This window comes from Paroedura picta, chromosome 4 (assembly GCF_049243985.1).
Source record: "Paroedura picta isolate Pp20150507F chromosome 4, Ppicta_v3.0, whole genome shotgun sequence".
In the NCBI taxonomy this organism is placed as follows: domain Eukaryota; kingdom Metazoa; phylum Chordata; class Lepidosauria; order Squamata; family Gekkonidae; genus Paroedura; species Paroedura picta.
This window is the reverse complement of record NC_135372.1, coordinates 94,986,748-95,008,530: the sequence shown is the minus strand read 5'-3', so window position 1 is coordinate 95,008,530 and position 21,783 is coordinate 94,986,748. Positions and strand designations below refer to the sequence as shown.

The 21,783-nt window shown below is 43.7% G+C and overlaps 1 protein-coding gene across 2 annotated transcripts in view; it reads right to left on the bottom strand.

Moving 5' to 3' along the window:
- Nucleotides 1-21,783, bottom strand: part of ITPR3 (inositol 1,4,5-trisphosphate receptor type 3) — a 116,030-nt gene that overhangs the window by 24,505 nt on the left and 69,742 nt on the right. For both annotated transcript variants that reach the window (XM_077334392.1, XM_077334393.1), the window contains exons 18-38: nt 20,738-20,920; nt 19,197-19,448; nt 18,842-18,986; nt 17,367-17,514; nt 16,057-16,253; nt 15,732-15,861; nt 14,158-14,215; nt 13,748-13,913; nt 13,013-13,177; nt 11,906-11,974; nt 11,428-11,553; nt 9,279-9,401; nt 8,496-8,696; nt 7,970-8,221; nt 6,769-6,894; nt 5,212-5,337; nt 4,106-4,226; nt 3,549-3,733; nt 1,888-2,036; nt 1,365-1,473; nt 582-672 (exon numbers count right to left, since the gene is read on the bottom strand). In XM_077334392.1, coding sequence (XP_077190507.1) covers nt 582-672; nt 1,365-1,473; nt 1,888-2,036; nt 3,549-3,733; nt 4,106-4,226; nt 5,212-5,337; nt 6,769-6,894; nt 7,970-8,221; nt 8,496-8,696; nt 9,279-9,401; nt 11,428-11,553; nt 11,906-11,974; nt 13,013-13,177; nt 13,748-13,913; nt 14,158-14,215; nt 15,732-15,861; nt 16,057-16,253; nt 17,367-17,514; nt 18,842-18,986; nt 19,197-19,448; nt 20,738-20,920 — 3,122 coding nt within the window. The remainder of the gene's footprint in view (nt 1-581; nt 673-1,364; nt 1,474-1,887; nt 2,037-3,548; nt 3,734-4,105; nt 4,227-5,211; nt 5,338-6,768; nt 6,895-7,969; nt 8,222-8,495; nt 8,697-9,278; nt 9,402-11,427; nt 11,554-11,905; nt 11,975-13,012; nt 13,178-13,747; nt 13,914-14,157; nt 14,216-15,731; nt 15,862-16,056; nt 16,254-17,366; nt 17,515-18,841; nt 18,987-19,196; nt 19,449-20,737; nt 20,921-21,783) is intronic.

Sequence of the window (21,783 nt, the reverse complement as noted above, 5' to 3'; positions counted from 1 at the left end):
AGCTCTGCCCTTTGGGCTTCCTGAGAAGCATCCTTACCAGGGTTCTCCAAGGCACTGGTCATGTGATAGGCTAGGTTTTATATCATGGATGGTGGCAATGGAGAAATGCAGACACACAGCTCACGTGTGAAAACCCACAAACCCAAGGCAAGTTTCCTATAAAGCTTAATAACATCTCATCTTTAGGACTCATCTGGGGCAAAAGTGCTGTTTTTTTTTCTTTTTTAAAGCACCAGAACGGCCACAATCAAGGCTGGCATGGCTGTATCTGGCACACTGGATCGCATTTTGCAGGAGGTTCCTTCAGGTCATGAAAGCTGGCTTCTGTCTCTAAAGTGGCACACAAATATTTACGGGAGCCCTAGTCTCTGAGGGGCTGCCAGCCTCCTGTTTATTTTTTCTGCCAAAGACTAACATGGCTATGTTTTCTGGAACATTTTGTAAATCTATGGCTTTATCAGTCTTATGAACCACAGCACTATAGATGCTGCCAAATTACTATGAGAAGCCAAAAGAAGGGATGGGGAAGAAAGCACACAAGAAGCAGAGGGTGATTAAAACGAAGGCTGTAGGCTGCTTACCACTTCCAGAAGAGTCAACAATCTCCCCTTTGGAGCCAGCCCGTTTGGGTTGCAAGTAATTAGTCAAAAGCATCTTCCTCAATGTGTTGCCCTAGTGAGAGAAATAACCGGCTCAACTCTTTATCCAGAAAGCTCAATGGGGAATGCTGTACTGGGGATTATTATGAATGGGATTGAAAACAAATCAGTTGGTACCACACCTCAAGAAAGATATTATAGCATTGGAAAAGGGCAACTAAAATGATTAAGGGAATAGAACACCTTCCCTAGCAAGAAAGGTTAAAGAAGTGTGGAGAAATGCCAACTTGCCAACTAAGGGGTGACATGATAGAGGTTTACAAAATTATTCATGGGATGGAGAAGGCAGAGAAAGAACTTGTGAGCACTCAATGAAATTAATGAGCTGTAGGTTTAGAACAGATAAAGGGAAGTACTTCTACACCCAAAGAGTAATTAACACATGGAATTCATTGCTGCAGGAAATGGCACCAGCTACAAGCATGGATTAGATAAATGTATGGAGCAGAGGTCCATCAGCGGCTATTAGCCACAAGGGATAGATGGAACACTCTGTCTGGGGCAGTGATGCTCTGTATTCTTGGTGCTTGTGGGGCAACAATGGGGGGGCTTCTGGAGATCCGGTCCTGCTGGTAACACCTGGGCGTGTCTCAGAATGTTGGAATGGACGGGCCATTGGCCTGATCCAGCATGGCTTCTCTAATGTTCTTTGAAATAAGAAACTCAAGGCTAGCTTATATGAGCAAAAGCCTCTCAGCTACTGACCCTGTCTCCGTATTTATTCCTCTTCATCAACATCTGCTGTAGTGTCCTTAGAACTTTAATGCACAGTTTCTCCTCAGCTTCCATCAAGTCTTTGGTGTGTTGGATCAATCTAATGATCAATACAAAGTAATTAACATCCCTCATTTCTAGGACACATATATACACAATGTGTAAAACCAGCAGCCAAAAATATCTAGACACTAGTATACCACCTCAGCCTCACCAGATTCTACCAACCAGTCTTCAGCTCTCGCATCCCTCCCCCCTCCCTCATGGCCTCTGCATTGTCTCCTTCTTCTCCCAGAGACCTTCAGAGTTCTCCGCTAAGAGCTGTTGAATGGTCATGGCATGAAATTCAACATGGTAGCTAAAACTGTAAGGAATACAAGGTGATTGAGGCTCCAAAACAGGAGATCAAGGAGTGGGGCTGATCAATCGAACAGTTTTATTGAGCAACAGAGACCTAGGTTTTTGGATTACTCCTCTAAGAATGTCATGATACCATTTTTCAGGATGCACTTACTTGGAGAGGAAGCCACCACTTTCACAACGCTGGTAGGCCTCCGTCCCTTCCATGAAAAGCAATTCTGGACGGTGCAGGACGTCCACCAGGACTGAAAGTTCAGCTTCTACCAATGGCTGCAGTCGCTCCTCTAACGAATTGATGATATCCTATGAAAGCACAGTAGTCTCAGCTATTCTGTGAATCTGAGATTATGCTCTACATGTGTAGAATTCTGAAGAATTCAGGATGTCAACAATCTTAGCTTTTATGGCCTTTTTAAAAAAAGCAAACTTCTCCTCTTTGTGCCTACAAAGTGAATGAGCAAAGCCACAGGATGGAATTCCAAATATCAATGCACATCAAAGTTTCCACACAGGCAGAAATATATGGCCATCCCCAAGAGTAACAGAAGCAAAGTAAAGAATGCAAAAGGCACAAATTAGACACATAGCACATAAAAATAAGCAAAGCCACTTGATCAATCTTCATAATTTATGTTGTATGAGGTTTGTTGGTTTCCATTTTGAAAAAGAACACAGCCATTCCTCTAGAGAACCCCACTATTTTAGGCACTCAGAGAGGGTAACATAAGGCAGGAACAAGCAGCCTGCAATCCTCATAACTTGGCCAGGTGCAAAAGCCAATAAATAACCAAGAATCAAGGTTCATTTCTTGGAATTTGTTTCAAGGTTCATATTATATGCAATGGGCTCTAATTCCTTCACAGAACCTCTCTGTTGCTTTTTCAGGACTCTTGCTTCATAGTCTGTCCCTGGCTCTATTAACCCCATAGTTCCTTCCTCCTTATCTTTACTTTCCCAAAGGCTGAAAGCTGTACTCCTCCAAGACAGGGATTCTCATCTTCCCTAGTTTTACCTCTAAGTCCTACTACAGCAGTTTGTGGTAGGATTCAAGGTCCAGCTTCATTTTTCTCATGCTGCCCTCCAGGACTTCTGTCTATTGTCTCCACTGGCTCACCCACCTGTGAATGGGTCACCTTTGCCCACAGCAGGAAAAAGCAATGTATCATCTTTGTGGAGCCAGATGAGAAGGGCACTGTATGTCTATACTGATGGCTTAGCAGTTACTAAACACCTGACCTCCTCTGGACAGTCTGGAAGTCTTCAGTCTCAGTCAAAGAATAACAAAACCATCTGTGACAAGTGAATGCTACGATATTTGGGAGGTCATTAGTTTACAGGATCACCATAAGAGGAAGAAGAGTTCATGTTTTGTACCCTGTATTCTTCTACCAAAGGAATCTCAAAGCGGTTTACAATCACCTACCCTTCCTCTCCCCAACAGATACCCTGTGATGTAGGTGAGGCTGAGAGAGCTCTGAGAAAACTGTAACCAACCCAAAGGTCACCCAACTGGCTTCATGTGGAGGAGGATTGAGGAATAAAAACTGGTTCTCCAGTTTAGAGGTTGCTGCTCTTAACTACTTCACCAAGTCAGAAGCACTAGGACCAGCTTGCAAGCCCCATCTCTACTGCACCATGGAAACAGCTTTAGTTAGACTCTTGACCTCCCTTGCAGACTCCGTTATGGACCTGCCCGTGATATTTAAGTCCTTGTTTTGCTAAAAAGAATATTTCCATGTCCAGAACTGGGATCCAACACCACTACAAAGAGACTGAAAGTTCCACCTAACCAAGAAATGCATTGTCACCCCACACCTGCAGTTTCTCAATGATGTTCTTGTAGTCCCACTGGTTGGCTGTAGCTGAGACACGAGGGAAAGTGCGTGAGGCTGTCTTGTAGCTGGAAGTACTCCTCTGAGCATTGCTGATGGCGCTGCTGTTCAGAAGGGTGCTGACATGGGCATCAAGGTCCATGGGTAATAAAATGGAGCGGCTTTTTGCTGAAAGGAGACAAGGCTTACACAAAGGAAGGGACTCCAGGGTAGTCCTAGTTGAATGCCCATGATTATACCCAAGAGCAGAGCCACACATGGCTCTGTATTCATCCTGCACACTCCTCCCAAGAGCTAACAGATTCTTCAACAGAGGCCATAGTTACATTATGGATTCCTGCACAATCCACTATGTCTATTTCCACCAAAAAGCAGGCCAGATGTTTACCAATCCCATTCCAGATTAACGTCAAACAGGATTGAGGGTTCTGGTGGCTGCCATACCGGCCTTGCATTCCTCCACATTAAATCCCATGCACATCACCCCTCTTCCCTTTCTCCCCAAGGCAGTGTCTACTGTCCATGGGCACAGCTCCTTACCGACCATAGCCAGCGTGCGAATGCAGGATTCCACTGAGCTTTTGTGCTGCTGCTGCAACCAAGGACACTCCAGGAGCCTCATGGTAGACTGAAGGAGCTGCACCACAATAGTTTGGTGGGTCTGCAAGAGAAAAGAGGGAAAGCCACATGAGGTAGGAAGCATCTGTCAGGGCCATGTGTTATTTCCAATGCAAGAGGAACAGCTTCCAGCTAGACACCTGCTTTGCTTGGAGATTTCAGGTGTTAAGTCAACTACAACCTGTTCGGCAGTGGTTCACCTTTGCCTGTCTCTGTGTCATGACCCCTAGTGTTCCTTGGAGGAACTCCATCCAAATTCTAGCAAGGATCGGCCCCCACTTAGCTTCCAAGATCTAATGGGAGCAGGCTTGCCTGGGCTACCCAGGTCACTCACACACACACAATGCACCCTGTGGGAGAATCAGAGAGTTCATAGTAACCAAACACAATATGCACACTGAACTCTGTGTCTGGCTATTATGAACACTCTGCTGTTCCCTCAGTAGAAGATACTTTGCTTCTCCAGAATTTCCCTGGACCTTTTTTGCCAACATTTTATTTTACTTATTGTATTTATATACCGCCCTCCCTGAGGGCTCAGGGCAGTTTACATGAAACAACAAAAGGGTACAGGTAACATCATTCTGGTAACAGTAAGGTGTAACAACAATAACATTAACATATTAACAATAACAACAATAACATTAAAAGAAGGTGGGACTGCAAAGAGCCTTAGCTCAACTCGTACTGAGACCCAGGGGTTGGGCGGATTCATAACAGTCATAGTAGGAGGGGGGGGTTTGGGGGGGTTGATTGGGAGCGATGGATTAGGTCGACCTCAACCAAATGCCTGGTAGAGGAACTCCCTTTTGCAGGCCCTGTGGAACTGCGTTAGTTCTGTCAGTCTGGCACGAAGCCTAATCCCTCAGGACAGAAGAGAAGCCTGATGTACCAGTCTTGTGTAGCCACAGAACAATGAGGTAATACTCTGTTTCTCTGCTGTCCCTGTGAAATCCTCTGTTTCATATTTGTGGGGCCAAAGAACTGTGGGACATGGGGAAAGGATTCAAGATCCAGCCCACTTGTACCTGGAGAGAGGTGCTGTTCTCGGAAAAGGGGGAACTGAAGAAGGCATTGATTGTGTCCAGCACCACAGTGAGCACGTACTTCTCCAAAGCAGGATCCGAAAGGCGCTTCTCACGTTTCTTGCACACCTGTGGAGGTGGGGAAGTAAGAACAGCTTCTTTATAGGACATGTTGAATATTCAAAGCAATTGCCATGCATCATTGTAGAAATCCTTGCAACAATCTTATAGGGGAGGTGAATATTATTAGCCTCATGAAGCTGGGAAAGCTGAGGGTAGGAGATTAACTGGCGTGACTCTGGACACCTTGTGAGTTCACAGCCAAAGTGATCTTTGAACTGAGACTTTCCAGCCCAGGCCTTTGACTCCTGTGCAATACCTGCGCTGTAGAATCTGTCTATTCACCCCAGGCTGAAGGGAAGCTAATATTTCTAGAATGAAGCTAATGTTTCTAGCATGAGATGTACCTGAGAAGCCAAAGACTGATCTCTTACTACTATGTTAGGACATACTGTGCAGGGCTGCCTAGACTGGAGTTGTTGAACTCATTTTTACAAGGGACAGATCGGACAGGTCCCTTTGTTGGGCCAAGCCTTGTGTGCCATAAAATGTTATTGAACCAGAAATATTTTATCACTAACCGTGACCCACATCCCTCCTCAGCACAAAATGTGTTGCACAGCTGAGCAATCCTTGGAGATCTGGAGGAAGACCCTGAGTTTGGCTCACAGCTGGGGATGGGAGGGGCATCTGCAGAGAGTATAACAACCTAATACAGGCCCTTCTGGTCCATATTTGGACTGGTTTCCCCCCAGTTGCTGGCAGGCCAGGTAACAGCCCTGGACAGGTTGGTTCTAGCCCTTAGGGTGTATGCTGGACATGTCTGGACCAATAACACAGCCTTCTGTATTCTCTAATAGCAGGCCCTGGCACACAATCCCTAATGCTAAAACTATTTGCCAAGCAGGAAAAATGATTATTACGTGCAGCCATAATGGTGCAATATAATCTGAGGAAGTAATTCCTTGTCACGCAGAATATAATGCAATAAAACATCATCTTGCTTAAAGAATGGCACACAGAGCTATAGCATGAATGTAAGAAAGCCGAATCCATCTAGCCAGGCACTCCATCTTCCAACGGTTGCTGGCCAGATAGCAAAGGAAAATCATAAGCAGGATATGATGGTAATATCTATTCCCTGCTGACAGCCTCTAGCTTTTGACAGAGTTTTAGTGTCGCAAAACATGGACCTTGTGCCAAATATCACAGCTAATAGCTTCCTGTATATCTATTCTTCATGTGGTCATTAAAACCCTTTTAAACACAACAACAAACAACCCACTTTTGCTAATGGCTATCAAAGTACTTTTAGCAATGAATATCATAAATAAAGGTGTATTTGTACAAGAAATCACCCTCCCACTAATTTCTCCAGCTATCCACTCACAGAGCCATTGCCTGCAAACCACTAGCCTACATTAGAAATGAAGTGGCTTCTGTTTCCTGGAGTTCTTTTTCTCTATTATCTCAAAAACATTTTTAGGGCCCAGCACCCACCCTGGCCATGTCAAGGGTGAAGTTCTCAAACAGCATCCAGATGTGGTTGCTGGTGTAGATTTCCTTCATCTCCACTTCCGTGTCCACATAACAGTGGTTAACAAAGTTGACATAAGCAATCTTGACCTGAAAGAAAACAGCAAGAGAGACCAGAGTTTAGAGACCCTGAACAGGGGTGAGAAGTAGGAAAGAGAATTCATCAGACTCCTTTGTATTAGCACTTTTTAGTAGCACTCTGATACCCTTCAGAATTTCACTCCTAACTCTACAAAGGCAACTTGACCACCTGCACTTCCAGCATTCAAGAACTGAAAACAGTTTTTATTTCAGACAGCAGTCAGTGGAGGGTTAACTGTTTGGGCAAATATGGCTGTGTCGTTATCTTGCTGATGGACTGTTATATTTTTTGTAGGTTCACAACTTCAAGTCATTTTGTTAGCTGCCCTGAGTCTAAGAAAATCATGCGTGATATAAATATTTTAAATATAATCAATAACATGTGGCAACAATTTCATCATCCCTCTCTCCTTTTCCTCCTAAGCTATTTAGCTTAGGGTCAAGATAGAATTCTGAGACATCTGTCCTCCCCAGCTGTTTTTAAAGGGGAAGTGTCTGGAGTCTGATAAGGACTATGGAGGAAGGTTGGGACAAAGGGGCTTAACCCTTTCTCCATACATGGTCTCACTGATTCAAACTGACTTATTCTTAAGGTCTGGAAGGGACACAAGTAGCCATTTTTCCTTTCTCTGTCTTCTTTTGCCCAGCAGAGCTCTTAACATCATGGGGAGTTGGTTTCAGTTGGTGAAACCACCACCACAAACAGCCATGATCCAAATCTAGACTTTGTATACCTGCTATTTCCCTTTAAAATACCACAGAGATCTATTCACAGGCTCTCAATATCATATCTAGTTTGGTCCTCATAGCTAACAAACATTATTGGAACCACCTTGTCAATGTAGTTAGACTGGTAGGCCCAAAATGACTGAATGGCTGAGTTTGACATTCTACCCATTACTTTGCCGCTTGTTTGACGAAAACCTGGGCTGGCAAATGTATTTTTGAAGATACTTTGTCTTTCAGGAGGCACAAGGATTTAAGCATGGAAGAGATATCCGCTCAGAATATCACAGATTTCTTCCATAAAGCCACAGCCTTGCACTGCCTGAATCCATGACAGCTACCTACATCCTGCTATTACCTCCGTGATGCAGTCTTCATGTGTGACCACTCGCACCACATCCTCCAATGGAAGTAGAGACGTGCACTTGATCTCTGTGTATACATTTTTGCCCTCAGCACAGGCTGCCAGTAGATCCACCAGAGAGATGTGATACATGAGGGGGCTGTTCTCCTCTACGCCATCCCGGGCTGCTGTCATCATCTCTAACATATTGGCTAGGGAGGTCTTATCATTATAGAACACCACCACATCATCTCCAGCATTGGTCAGCTACAGAAAAGGGACACAACGTTTAAGCAATGTGACTCCATGGATTACTGGGTTGCAATCTTTTGCTCAGGAATAATCATAATCCAACCTCTCCTACTTCTCCCGCTATATAAAAATCAGTCAAAAATGTAAGAGTACACGCATTCTGCACAATGAGCAGATCTCTGAAAGTATGAGATCGTTTTCCCCTCAGTTCCCTAACAGACTTGCCTATTGAAAGGTCCCTCCCCTCCAGTTTGCCCACTCTTCACCTGACACAAGAGTGAAGGCTCACCTCAGTCATGATCATGTCCTGGCACTTCTTGATGTATTTGCCCTCAGCCTTGATGATGGTGTGCAGAAAGTCGAGGTATTGTACATGGCGCCCATGTGTGGCCAGGCAGTGGATGAAGTGCTGCAGCACAGTCTCACTGATCTCTGAGCACAACTGGTAGTTATTCAGGAAGATGTGCTGCATTGTCTCTGCCTCCAGCAGCTGGTGGGAACGCAAAGAAATAAGTGGATAAGAAGACCCAGTCTTTCTCCAGTGATTCATCAAACCATCATCTGCATTTTTCATTAATTTCTTCATTCCAACATCATCCAGTAGTTTTATTCATGTTGTTCCTACGGAGGTCAGAGTGGCAAACATGGGGCTACTCGCATTTATTTATTTAGAAAATGTTTATGCCACTAGCCCTCCAGAGAACTGCTTGAGTCAACTCACAAAATATACCAAAACCATAAAGTCATTAAAATTACATCATATAACGATCAATAGAACACGAGTCATAAAAATAGCACAAAACAACAATGCTGCAGCCAACTATCCTATAAGGTCAATGGGACAGGGAGTGGGCTGAATTACAGTGACTAACCCAGTTCCTCTTATTCAATGGCAGTTAATCCTCACGCCTCAAATGAAGCAAGAGAGCTGTTATAGGATTACGGTCTGATTATGGTCTGTCCTGGCAGTGTCTGGTAGCATGAGGTGGTCTGTCAAAATAAATCTCCCCCCCCCAGCTGCACCCACCTCTGTGTATTTGCTACCCTGCTTCACTTTGCCCTTTTCTCTTACCCCAGGAGTGAGAAACAAGCTAAGATGCTTGTGCAGCAGGGCTTGGTTTTCTTGGTTGCCAGCACAGAATTTCTGCAGGAACTGGTGGGTCAGTTTCAGAATCTCCAGCATCTTGGTGTCACCCTGTAAAAGTAAAAAAAAAAAAAAGTCCCTGACCTAGGGTTGCAGGGCTGTCAAATTCATTTGTTATAAAGGCCAGATGTGACATAAAAGTTACTTCTTGGGCCGGGTCATGTGTGCAATGAAATGTAGTGCTAGGTACCAAAAAGAAATAAACTTTATGACTGAAATAGTCATACCCAATTACTAATTTTTTTAAAATTCAAAATACAAACAAAAGCAATTGATTCCTAGTAGTGAAAATGATAAGATTTACTGGAGGGCCTCAATAAAACACATAAATGTGTTTAGTCATACACAAAACTAGTTTTTTTCCCCAAAGGATAACATAAAAGTGGGAATATTTTACAGCATCTTCCTATATGCCCAGTCTCTGCAGCTAAGTACAGCTATGATTTGTCTCTCATGCTTTGTTTCTTCTCTTTCCCCATCCTTCCTCTGAGGATCTCAAGGAGGCACACTAGACTTCCCCCTCCACTGCCCCATCCCCTCCAACAACAACAACAACCACCCTGTGAGGTGACCCAGGTTGTGTAACCAGTCCCAGGTAACCCAGATTAGAGGGTCCTGGCTCAGGAGGAGGGGCAAGTCTGAACCTGGCTTTCCCACATCCCCTCCTGCATTTCCCACAGAAGTAGGATTGAAGGGAAGGCCTGATGGAGAGGCTGTTTCCAAAACCTCCAAGGGGTGATTTTGTCCTCCCTTGACCCTTTTTCCTTCATGAGCTGACAACAGATGTGGGGGAGAAGGGAGATCATTGTCTCCCACCCTCCCTGACAGTCACTCTGCCTCTTGTCTATGCAGCTGTTCAGATGTATGATGGCAACCGTGGTGCTTCTTTTTCCTTTTGCTCCTCCATTCACTTCTGAGGCCAGGATGTCTTTCCCCTCAGAGCAGCATGCACACTACGGTCCAGGTGCCTCCCAACCCCCATGCCACCCCTCGTCCTTCTCTCTCCCCTGCCAGTCCCATCCCTTCATTCCTTTCTCCTCCCTCACTGCCATTCTCCCACATACACTATTTTACCTCAGCCTCAGAGTCCTGCCCCCTAGCAAGTTATTTTCTTGACAGCTTCAACCAGACACACCTCAATGTGTGTGCCTGCTTGCCTGCTTGCCTTCTCACCCCCACCCCACCCCACCCCACCCCACCCCAAGCAGCCTCATGCCTTCCCTCCCTCACACCAGTTGCTTGTGGGATGGATGAGCCCTTAATGGCATAGTTCCACTCCCTGGGCCATAATTTTGATATGCCTGGTCTAAGGAACGATTCATAAAATGATTACACAAAAGAGAATGGGAAAGACAGATGACATACTGAGAGAAAGATACTGAATATCACATATCCTGTTTGGAGCAAGAAGGCTGAACCCTGTAGACGCGGGTTGGGACCCACATACCTGAGGGACCGCCTACCGCTCTATGCCCCCCACAGGGCCTTACACTCTGCGGGTGAGAACCTGTTGGTTGTCCCCGGCCCTAAGGAAGCGTACCTAGTCTCGACCAGGGCAGGGCCTTTTCAGTCCTGGCCCCTACCTGGTGGAATGAGCTCCCGGGTGATCTGCAGGCCCTGCGGGATTTGTCAGCTTTCCGCAGGGCCTGTAAAACGGAGCTCTTCCATCAGGTCTATGGTTGAGGCTGGGGTCAGCGAATCAGGGACATTGAGTTGGAGTGTACGCTATTAGGAGTTGGAGTGTACGCTACTCCCCTATCCTTTCCTCTTCAACTATTTGATAATTGGGGGAGGGATGGGATTTTTAGCCGTCATGTTAGTAGATTGATGTTTTAATGGGAATTTTAATGGGGTTAGTTGTTGTGACCCGCCTCAAGCCTGTCGGGAGAGGCGGGAAATAAATCTAATAAATATAATAATAATAATAATAATAATAATAATAATAATAATAATAATAATAATAATAATAATAATAATAATAATAAACAACCCCTTAAGACATTGCAATTTTCTTGTTCTGTCAGAACTCAAAAACAACAGCTGACCGTCCTAACAGGATTGCCAACCTTCTGCCCACCTTTTCATAGGGGATCTGCAACAGGTCCAGCATCACTTTGTGGGCATCCATATTCTTCAATAAGCGTTGCTGCTTCTTCCGCATCTGCTCACCCACCCCGCACATTTTATTTAGCCGTTCTAAAATCTGGAGGAAAACAAAGAAAAGGTCTCACCAAATTGAAGGTGAATTAATGGCACAACAGATTCAGCAATCTTAACCCAACATCTAGGGAAGAGGTGATACCATCCCATGTCCAACCCCCTGAAGAAATGAGGGTTGTGGCTCAGTTCTGGGTGCCTTGGGGGTGGAGACATCACAGCCAGACTGTGTTTAGGTGTTCTTCCATCACGCAAGACATCCTCTGTTGGATGATGACTTCAGTCATTAAGAGACTGGGTTGTACCAGGCTTTGTAGCACGATTCTCTTTATACATGACATACTTTTAACATTCCCCAGACAGATTTCCTAAGGAGAATGACAGGTGCGACTGCTTACTCCTTTAACCAGCTGATAGTTCTCACTGCTTTTCTCTCCAGGGGTCCCAGGATCCTCATCTGTGGCACGCTGAGGGTGAGACAGGAGAAGAAAGGGTCAATCAGGTGGCTGGATGAGAGCTAAACCAAAGGAATATTCATTCTTGTTCAATATCCATTGGCCCTCCTGTTACATGATCCTCAGACAAATATATTAGAGGCATTTCATGGCATGGAGTAAATAAATAAAGTATAATCTGATCGAAGTGACTGACCTGGGTTTACACCAGTACAGTAAAGCAATTATTGTCTATTGGTGTTACATAGTGTAAGCCTGTATAGAGTTATTCCTGTTTTCAGCCCACTGATTAAAATGATCTGGAAAAACTCTGCATAAAAGTGACTATCAGACACCCTCCTGTTGTATCAAACTGTGATTCTGTGCTTGTCTACAACAAGTTCACTCTTTGCAAACTCAGTCAGCCAAGTCCAGTCCCCCCCCCCCATATTTAAATTACCAGAAAGGGCAAGAGTCATTCAAGGAAGTAGTAGTTTTTATCCCCCTTTTGGGGTCCTCAGCATTCCCAACCTTCTGTGGAAGACACTTACCAAGAAACAAGATTATCTGCAGCTCTCTCTCAAGTGTACATATAACAGGTTAGATCCAAACTAGTGAAAGCAGAGCTCTACTCACAAAATTGTGCAGCAACCTGCCCTCCAACCAGCTGCTCTGAAGTACTGAGGCATTCCCAGGCAGAGCTCAGTGAATGATGTGGAAATACAAGCATTGGAGCCAGCCAATAATAATTCTGTGTGCTATGCAAAATGATGTATTAGGTCCCTCTATGACTTAAGAAGAAGAGTTGCTTTTTATACCTTGCTTTTCACTGCCCCGAAGGAGTCTCAAAGTGGTGTACAATTGCCTTTCCATCCTCTCCCCACAACAGACATCATGTGAGGTAGGTGGCATCGAGAGAGCTCTGACAGAACTGCACTGTGAGAACAGCTCCAACTGGACTGTGACTAGCCCAAGGCTACCCAATTAGCTGCACGTGGAGGAATGGGAAATCAAATCCAGCGACTAGAGGTCATTGCTCTTAACCACTATACCAAGCTGTTCAGCTCTTACCTCTTTCTTCTCCTTCTTCTCCCCTTCCTGTCCATCCTCTCCCTTGGAGCTTCCCTTCTTTTCCACCCAGAGCTCTGACTTCTCCACCATCATGCGCAATTTGTCAAGCTCTGATTTGATCACTTTATAGTTCTCGACATCCTGAGCAGAGATAAGCAGCTGGACCTGGATTAAGATTCCATAAAGAACATCAGCCTAATGTGTTTGGGTGCGGGCTTGCCAAAAAAAAAAGTCCTAGGAAAGTCTAAGTCCATTAAAATGGAATAGAAGACTCTTATCTTCTACAAATTATCCTTATCATAAAAGCCATGAAGACCAAAATCCAGAGCTGCATGCATGCAAGGTGGTGCTGCATGCAGAACAGGAAAAATCTTGAGGAGAGATACTGAAGTTGCTTAGGGACATGCATGATTATGTACTTGTGCACACATGTCAGGACACATGAAGACCCAGTCTTTTTGCAGTGCAGGTGTAGAACCAATAGAACAGTTGTTCAGTGCATGTAAGGCCTATTATTGGACGGAGATGATGTTAGTATATTGGCAATGAAATCCAAAAGTTCCAAAATGCCCTAATGATGACCCTGTCACTCGCTCTTTTACCTTTGACTGAGAGACGTATCCTTTATTCCTGTGTCTATCTCTACTTCCTCTGACAGCAAATTCCACATTTTAATCCATTAGTAGGCGATGGGATGGGCATTATTGATCTGTAGTTCACAGCTCTGAGAATTACCTGCTTAAAGGTGTGCAAGACTTCCTGCCTTTGGCTGAAATGTTTGAAGAGGAGTTGCAGGGAGCCGGACACAAGTGGGGGATAGTCATGCATTGTCAAGTGGATCAGCACACGAAGAAACATCCGCCCTCCTTCATCATCCACTTCTAACATGCTGCTTGTTTTCCTTTGGTCAAATCGAAATTGAAAATAAAATCAGAACCAACCCTAACCTCAAGGTCTTCAGAATACTGAGACTGAAATAAGGCTGAATTCCCTTCATCTGATTTTATTACTAAAAAGCAGGTGGCTTCTTGGTAACTTTTTAAAAATAATATCTCCTGGTTTGTCCTTGTCTTGACTTCAACCAAATTTGTACTTTGTGGAAAAGAAGATTGAGGTGTCTAATGGAAGCGCTACAAGAGACTTACCCAATCCCAAACATGGCTTCAGCCTGCTCACCAATACGGTCCAGGTTCATTGCTGCAGCTGAAAGAAAAGGGAAAACATGAGACAGGAAGCAAACCAACTAAGATGCCAAGTGTACAGAATTTCTAGGATCCACTTAATTGCAAGCATGAGACAGGATGGAATGTGACACCACAGTCACATGACAGGAAATATACTGCCTTTGCTAAAAAAAAACAAACCCCTTCTACCATTGAATGATCTATCACCATTCTGCTGCTCTTCTAAATGCATGTCCAAAGGGCCACAGCTGGTGTACCCATGTTTTCCCTTCCAAAAATAGTAAAAATCAAAATAAAACACATGGGATCTATAAAGGCTGGTGGCCCAGAAAGTGGTTCTCTGCAACCTGTCTATGCATCTGGACTTATAGGATGGATCACTGTTCTAGAGCACCCTGCATCCCCACCTTTTCTTTCTAAGCACTATATCAGGCTGCTTTTGTACATACTGTCCACAAATACAACAAGGTGGTTAAAGCCATACATAGAAGAGGATGGAATGATCTGGCAGAACTCGCTGGAGATGAAGAGAAGCAACAATCCTAAATAAAATTCTTCTTTTTTTAAGGATGAAAATCAGAATCCTGACCCTCCATAGCATCCACCCATCTATCCACCTTTCTTAGAATAGGCAGTTCCTAATTCTCCATTCTACAATAGCACTTCCAAGAAACAAACCCTGGGTGGGGCTATGCAGAATGGGCCATACTTCATACTTTGGCTGTGGTTATTAGAAACAGATTTCCCTCTCTCACTGCCCCACAGACTCCATTTGGTCTTCTGCCATAGGAAAAAGGCAGCTTATTCCCATGGGAAAACTAAAGCACTGTTTTGGAGCTACTTCTAAAATGAAAGTAAAATGTGCCCTGAGAGTAAGTGATCTGGCCACTGCTGAAAGGAATCCCGCAAAGTGTGCACGGCTGTACTGCATCCCGCCCTTGAAGACTGATCAGCAAACAAAGCCACCTTCCAACACTCACCATCCAACGTAACAATGGGCATCTTGCTACACAGAAATAATAGACAAGATGGCTATTAGCCAACAGATAACCTGTGCTGTCATGCATCTTGTGGACTATTCTGTGATGCTCTTAAGAAGATTTGTACTATTCTCTTGATCATTTGGGGTTCTGATTATTGGGTATAGATGTACAGTAAAATTCCATTCACCATGTAGAAGATAGGTTAAAGATGACCTGTTAATCATATAGCTACCTACACATCATGGTAAATTACTCATTGGAAAATAGTAACCAGTATACATCCACTACTGCACTGCCATCTTTTCTTCACCTTCTCCTTCTTCCACTAATAGATGAAGTTCTCTACCACATGTGTGAGAGATACAGAGATACATCATGAAGCAACTGGTGGTACTGGCAGTTCTGATACACCACACAAGATAGACTTTCATTTAGAAATTTAGTGTATCTATTTTTAGAGAAGTTATTGACTATTAAGTCAAAACAGAATCAAAAGGAATTCCACAGCTCACTTGAAAGAGGGAGAAAATAAAGCAGGAAGCAAAAATTTACTTGTGGAGTCAAAGGCTGGAGCTGTTCCATCAGCCCCACTGTCTTGCATGGGGTAGACTTCCACAAACTCTTTCTTGAAGACAGAGAGCAAATAGGAAATTCTGTAATCCAGCCGTACATTCAAGATGAACTAGGAAGAGAAAAGAGAATAGAATCAGTTGGTCTTTCTGTTTTTTGTGCTTTCTAGTATTTTATTGTATCTTCCCATTACATTCAAGTTCCAAGCCCATGTCAATAAAAGGATCATCAGAAGCAGCTATTATTCACAGGATGACACAGTGCCAAATTCACATTATGGGTGTCTAGAATGATGGCCTTCCCTTACCTGTAGAATCTCCAATATTTTCAGCTTAGTTTCCATCACCACAATGTTTTCATTTTCTATGCTTCTTCCTCTGTCTACTGGCTCAGGAACCACAACAGTATTCATAGTTGAGGGACCAAAGATAGACTGCTTCCTGCTTAGCACCATAGTTGACATCATCTGACCAACACCATGGATAGACCTCCGGACATTCTTTCCTGGAAGTGCAAGCAAATTCAGTCAAAGCAGAAGCTGGTTTGAAATGGCTTTATTTTTGCAGTGCTTCTCAGTTCTCTCCTTTAATTACATTGTCCCTATTCATTTTTATAAGATTATAGGGTGTCTCCCAAATTATATACTGGATGTAGAAGGCAAAACTGATGTTAGTGCAGGATTACTACAAGCTAGCACCAATTTGTCAATAATACATCACACAGACCAATTTTTCTATTTAATTATGTGTTTATTAAACAAAAGGAAAATTCTGAGTGCAATATTTATTTTGTCTATTTATTTAAAACATTTCTATGCCAACTTTCTACTCAAATAGTGTCCCATGGTGGAAAACATCAAAACATGACAATATTTCAATATTAATACATAAAGGTCATTAAAACATCAATGTATATATAAAAGGTGTATGTTTAAACAATTCAATAAAATCATAAACATGCAACACACATAACATGACCAGGGAGAAGGACCGATAAAGTTACTGGAGTACCCCCCCCCCAAAAAAAAAGTCTCCACCCACTGGCAGAAGGCAATGATAGAGGGAGACTGGCAAATTTCCCTGGTGAGGGTGTTCCAACATTTTGGTTCCACAATCAAGACCATCCTCTCTTGAGTTACCACCGGTCTTGCCTCAGCTGGCAGGGGAACCTGAAGCAGGGCCTCTAAAGATGACTGGAGTGGCCAGGCAGGTTTCAGGTAGGAAGAAGACCCTTCAGGTATAATGGACCCAAGCCATGTCAGGGAAGTTGCTAGTAGGAACATCCTGTACCAGGCAGGGATTGTTGTTCCTTACAACTCTGTGATTCTAATGTTTATTATATATATAAATGTAATTATGAACCAAAAACAAAATTTAGAAGCTGAAGTCTGATGGTCCAAAGTCACAGCCCTGGTCAATTAATATTCATTTAACTAAGTTTATCCTCTAGCTTTTTAGCCTTTAGGCAAGGAGAACCTATGACCATACTGTGTCATCTGACTCTATGTACAAGAAATCTAAATCAGACTAGGACATATCTTCGAGTGATTCATTAAATTAGTGACCCTAGTATTCAGCTCAGTAAGACCTAAACTCCCTTAAGGCTCCCTGAACTTACCAGCCATGTCATCATTGTACACTGTCTGCATCAACAGCTGAGGGTTCTGCACACAGTCTATGATGCCCAGAAGAGTCCGTGTCAGGCGCAGCAGTTCACTAAAGCTATAGAAGCCAAAGTAGATAAGGTTGTGGGCAAGACTGACAACCTGGGAAAAGAGACAACATTGGGTAGGTGAAGTTGGAAGCACCCCATAGAACATTTTTCCACAGTATAAATCAGTACAGGCTGCATTAAAAGCTGCAATTCAGAGCTGCAATTGACACTAATCTGGCCAGATAATGTCAGAAAACTTATTTTGGGTTTCAGTGTTAACGCTCCAACCTTGAACCACTTGCCTTAGGAATATTGGTCAGGGAACCAGTCCATGCACAACAACCAAGTTCTGCCCAAATAAGGAAACTGCAGGGTAAACAGTCAGACCAGCAAAGTAGTGTCTAGCACAGCAATGAGCCAAAAGTGGTTGCATGATGATGCCGGCGTCAGGCTTGACTTCTGGTATCAGTAGCAAGAGCACTCAGATTGCAATCATTCTCTGGCACACACTCGCTTACCTCTTCTTCTCTGCTTTGCAATCCTCCAAGGAGTTCATTCTTCACTTGCTAAAAGCAAAATCAGGCTGTAGCCTCTGTGAGCATTTTACTGAAAGTGTGTGGTAATCGGACACATGTGTAATAAAACAAAAATCTGGAAAATGTTGTTTGGATGATAGGTCTATGCTAAAAACTCTTCCAAGCTGAGGAGGAATAGATTTCTATTTTTCAAAGAGGAAAACACTGTTTCAGTATTGATTGGCTCAGTGTTGACTGGCTGATGCTTGTGGTCTCACTTCCTGTCTCAATGTTGATTGGCTGATGCTTGTGATCTCACTTCCTGTCTCAGTGTTAACTGGCTGAGGCATATGGTCTCACTTCCTGTCACAGTGTTGATTGCCTGAGGCTTGTGATCTCATTTCCTGTCTCAGTGTTGATTGCTTGAATTGTTTTAACAATTCATGTATGTTTTTTTCAGTATGGCACAAATTATTGTGTGGAATTAAACAGTAATAGAGATTGACTGGAAAGAATGAGAAACAAAACAAACACATTTTGCTACACAATGGGAAATGCCACAAGAACTCAATGCAGATATGTGATGTATTGGAAGGAGCATAGGACAGGGAGCAGTCAAAACATCTGGAACAGCAGCAGGTCTGAACACATGAAGTATCAAGCCAGACCACTGCTCTATCTTGCTCATAACTGTCTACTTTTAACTTTCAGATCTTTTTCATGCAAAGCATGCATTGTGTGAGAGAGGCTTACCTAAAGCTACCAGAAATAAAATTCGTACCAGGGCCTCCTGGGTTGCTCATTCTGTTAGCCACAATGCAACACCAAGCTATTCTACTTTCAAGGATGCAATGTCTATATTCAATGACCTTATCTCATAGGTGGATGAAGTTTCCCAAGCTGTAGCAAAGGTAGATTCCTCACCTCAAAAGTGAGCTTGTTCTTCTCCTCATTGGCAAAGGGCACTGCCTCACTGACCACATTGTTAAGATAGTCCTCCACAAATTCCATGGTGCTGGCAAATTTGTTCTTCTTGTCATCCCGTGAACTATTCAGGTTGGAGTCATAGCTGCAAAGAAAAGACAAAGCACATACCATCCCTAAGCTTTCATGAATACACTGAATTATGCCAATCACTTTTATGTCAAAAACAAACACACAAGGTTGTTATACCTGATCACCCACCCCATTGTCTGGTACCAGTGAACAAGGTGGAATATATAGTTGCTATGTTATCCTGCCATTTCCTTCCATTCCCAATATTCTTTATGGGCCTTACTCTTTGATTGTGATGGCTGTAGGAATCTCAGTCCACAGGCGTGCAAACTTCACAGGCATAACTTTCTCCTGAGGATCCCTGTCTACATGTACATGTAGCATCAGATGGCAGAAGGAAGCCCTGAGGTCAAAAGGCAACATTTCATCTGCCATGCAGAGGAAAATTAACTCCACTCCCAGTTGCTTGGAGATTTCTTTGATGGCCAGATATTGCCGGTCCATGCACATGCGAGCAAACAGCTTCAGCTGGTATCTGTGAAGAGAGAACGAAGAAGAAAGCGTTGTAGGAGAGTCAACAAATTAAAAGAGGATAAACAAAATATGAACAAAAACAGAAGGAAAGGGGGCAGGGGAAATTCAGCACTAAAAGGACAAGGTTACTTCAAAGCAGTTCCTTGCCTTTTCAGGACCACACAAGCAGTGCCATCCTAAGCAGAGTTATACCTTCCTAAGCACACTGACTTTAATGGACTTAGACGTGTATAACTGTGTTTCTGATGGTACTGATGGGCTGCTAAATGGAATATTGGTTGTTCAATATTCCAGGTAGCATCAACACAGCTGGACAACAGGAGACAAAATAAGAACTGTTGTGATCCAGTGGCAGGAGATACAAAATCAAGATCTTTCAAGGCATCGCCATAGCTTCCATAGGATAAATGGAATAAGTAGTACTGTAGCATTTTCAGGGTTGCAAACATATATGGGAGCAGTGGAGAAAGAAGCACTATTAGGTCAACTGTTTGACTTTTCCTGCATATTGATCTTGCTTAAGAAGGCTTTCTATGCAGACAGAAGAGGGACTTACACAATAGTCTTGTGCCTCCTTTCAATGAGGTATGTAGCTAACACTTCCTAAAACAGTTCTCCAGTTAGATAGGTGGCACTGAATGTGTGTCATAATGGCCCATTATGCACGGCCGCCAAAACGGCGATTTCAGGTCACATGGAAAACGCAGAGGGGGAAGACACGAAGCACACCGGTTATGCACGGGACAGGGCGCGATGGCGGCAAAACCCAGAGTAACCGATTATGCACACGGCGATCCCAGCACCGCTTCTGGTTGCACCCCGGTCACCTGGAAGCTGCACTTTCTTCCACATTTCGCTAACGCAGCTTTTTCGACGGCATGCACCGAAGCTGTGGCCAGTTGCAGCCGGCACCGTGCGTTGTGATTTTAGTCGCCACCATTCCACCCTGAATGTGCGTCATTCCCCCCGTGCATAATGGGTCTTAGTGTCAAATGGTCATTTAGACTCAGAACAGGATAAATTTTAGGTTGAGAAAATGGAACTCCTTCTTATCCCATGCCACAGCCCTGATTTGAATTGTGCCCTAGCATGCTTGGGAACTTAGTTTCCTACAGCTTACATCTGACTGTGATACAATGAAAGCTGCTTACTAATGAAGGTCCAAAGTCGATGAGAATAACTAGTTAAGAATACTTGTAAAGGACTGAATCTACTCTGGAGTTCAATGCACCCTTTTGTCATCACCTTCCCCAAAGGTGCAGAGACAGATGCATCCTGCCTCCTCATTACCTGTAGTAACTCAAAACATTCTCATCGTGGGCATTGCCTGCTCGTGCTTCCTGGGCCAGTTGCCGGATGCTCTTCTCATGGTGTTCATTATTCCTGTCACTCCAAGTCAGCCACACCTCCTCCTCAGAAAACTCAATACTCAAGTACTCATGAGTTTGGGACATCTCCTTCACAGGCCTCAACCTGGAAATCAAAGGGGAAGGACTGAACCAAAAAGAATGCTTTGCTCCACTCTAACAGAAAGGAAGGATTGGGGGGGGGGGGGCGTCATTTAAACCTCACCAGTGCCAAGCTAGCAAAGGATTCCCTCTCAATTTAGACTATTTATGATAGTCCAACTTGCATTTCAGGCACAGAAAGGGCCCGCCTAATAGGCAGTTACCTAATTATTGAGGAGGGTAGTTGCAGTAGTCTGTTGCAGCAGTAATAAACAGGAGTCTTGTAGCCCCTTAAAGATAGCCTAGTAAATTTACAGTGCAGTTCTAAACAAAGCTACTCTTTTCTAAGTCCATTGACTTCATCCCCATTTCTGAGAAGGATTCCAGGTGGGGACCCATGTTAGGCTGTTGTCGCAAAATAAGACAAGAGCACGTTAAACAACATTTATTTCAGCATAAGTGATTTCCCAATCACTCTCTCTGGATAAGTTCTAGAGTGCCAGGGATCGTTTTGTTCTATGCATGAAACGTACATCCATTAAGGCAATCCCTCAAAAAGATCGAAGAGCTGCAAGCACCCAAAAGGCAGGAGGGATGTTACAGAAAGCAGCAGCTCAACTCTTTTTGACTCCATCTCTTTATAAACCAGCTTCTCTTTATAACTGCATCTCTTCACATTTGTTCATGCATCTGATTAAGTGACTAACCAAAGTTTATGCTAGAACAAATTTTGTTGGTCTTGAAGGAGCCACTGGACTGCAGCTCTATTTATTACCAAGAATGGTATTTGGAAGCCAACCATTTCAGATTTGTGGCTGGAACACATCCATGGCAGGTGAATGTACAGCAAGTTCAGCTAAGCAACCCTTCCCTCAGAGGACGTTTTAG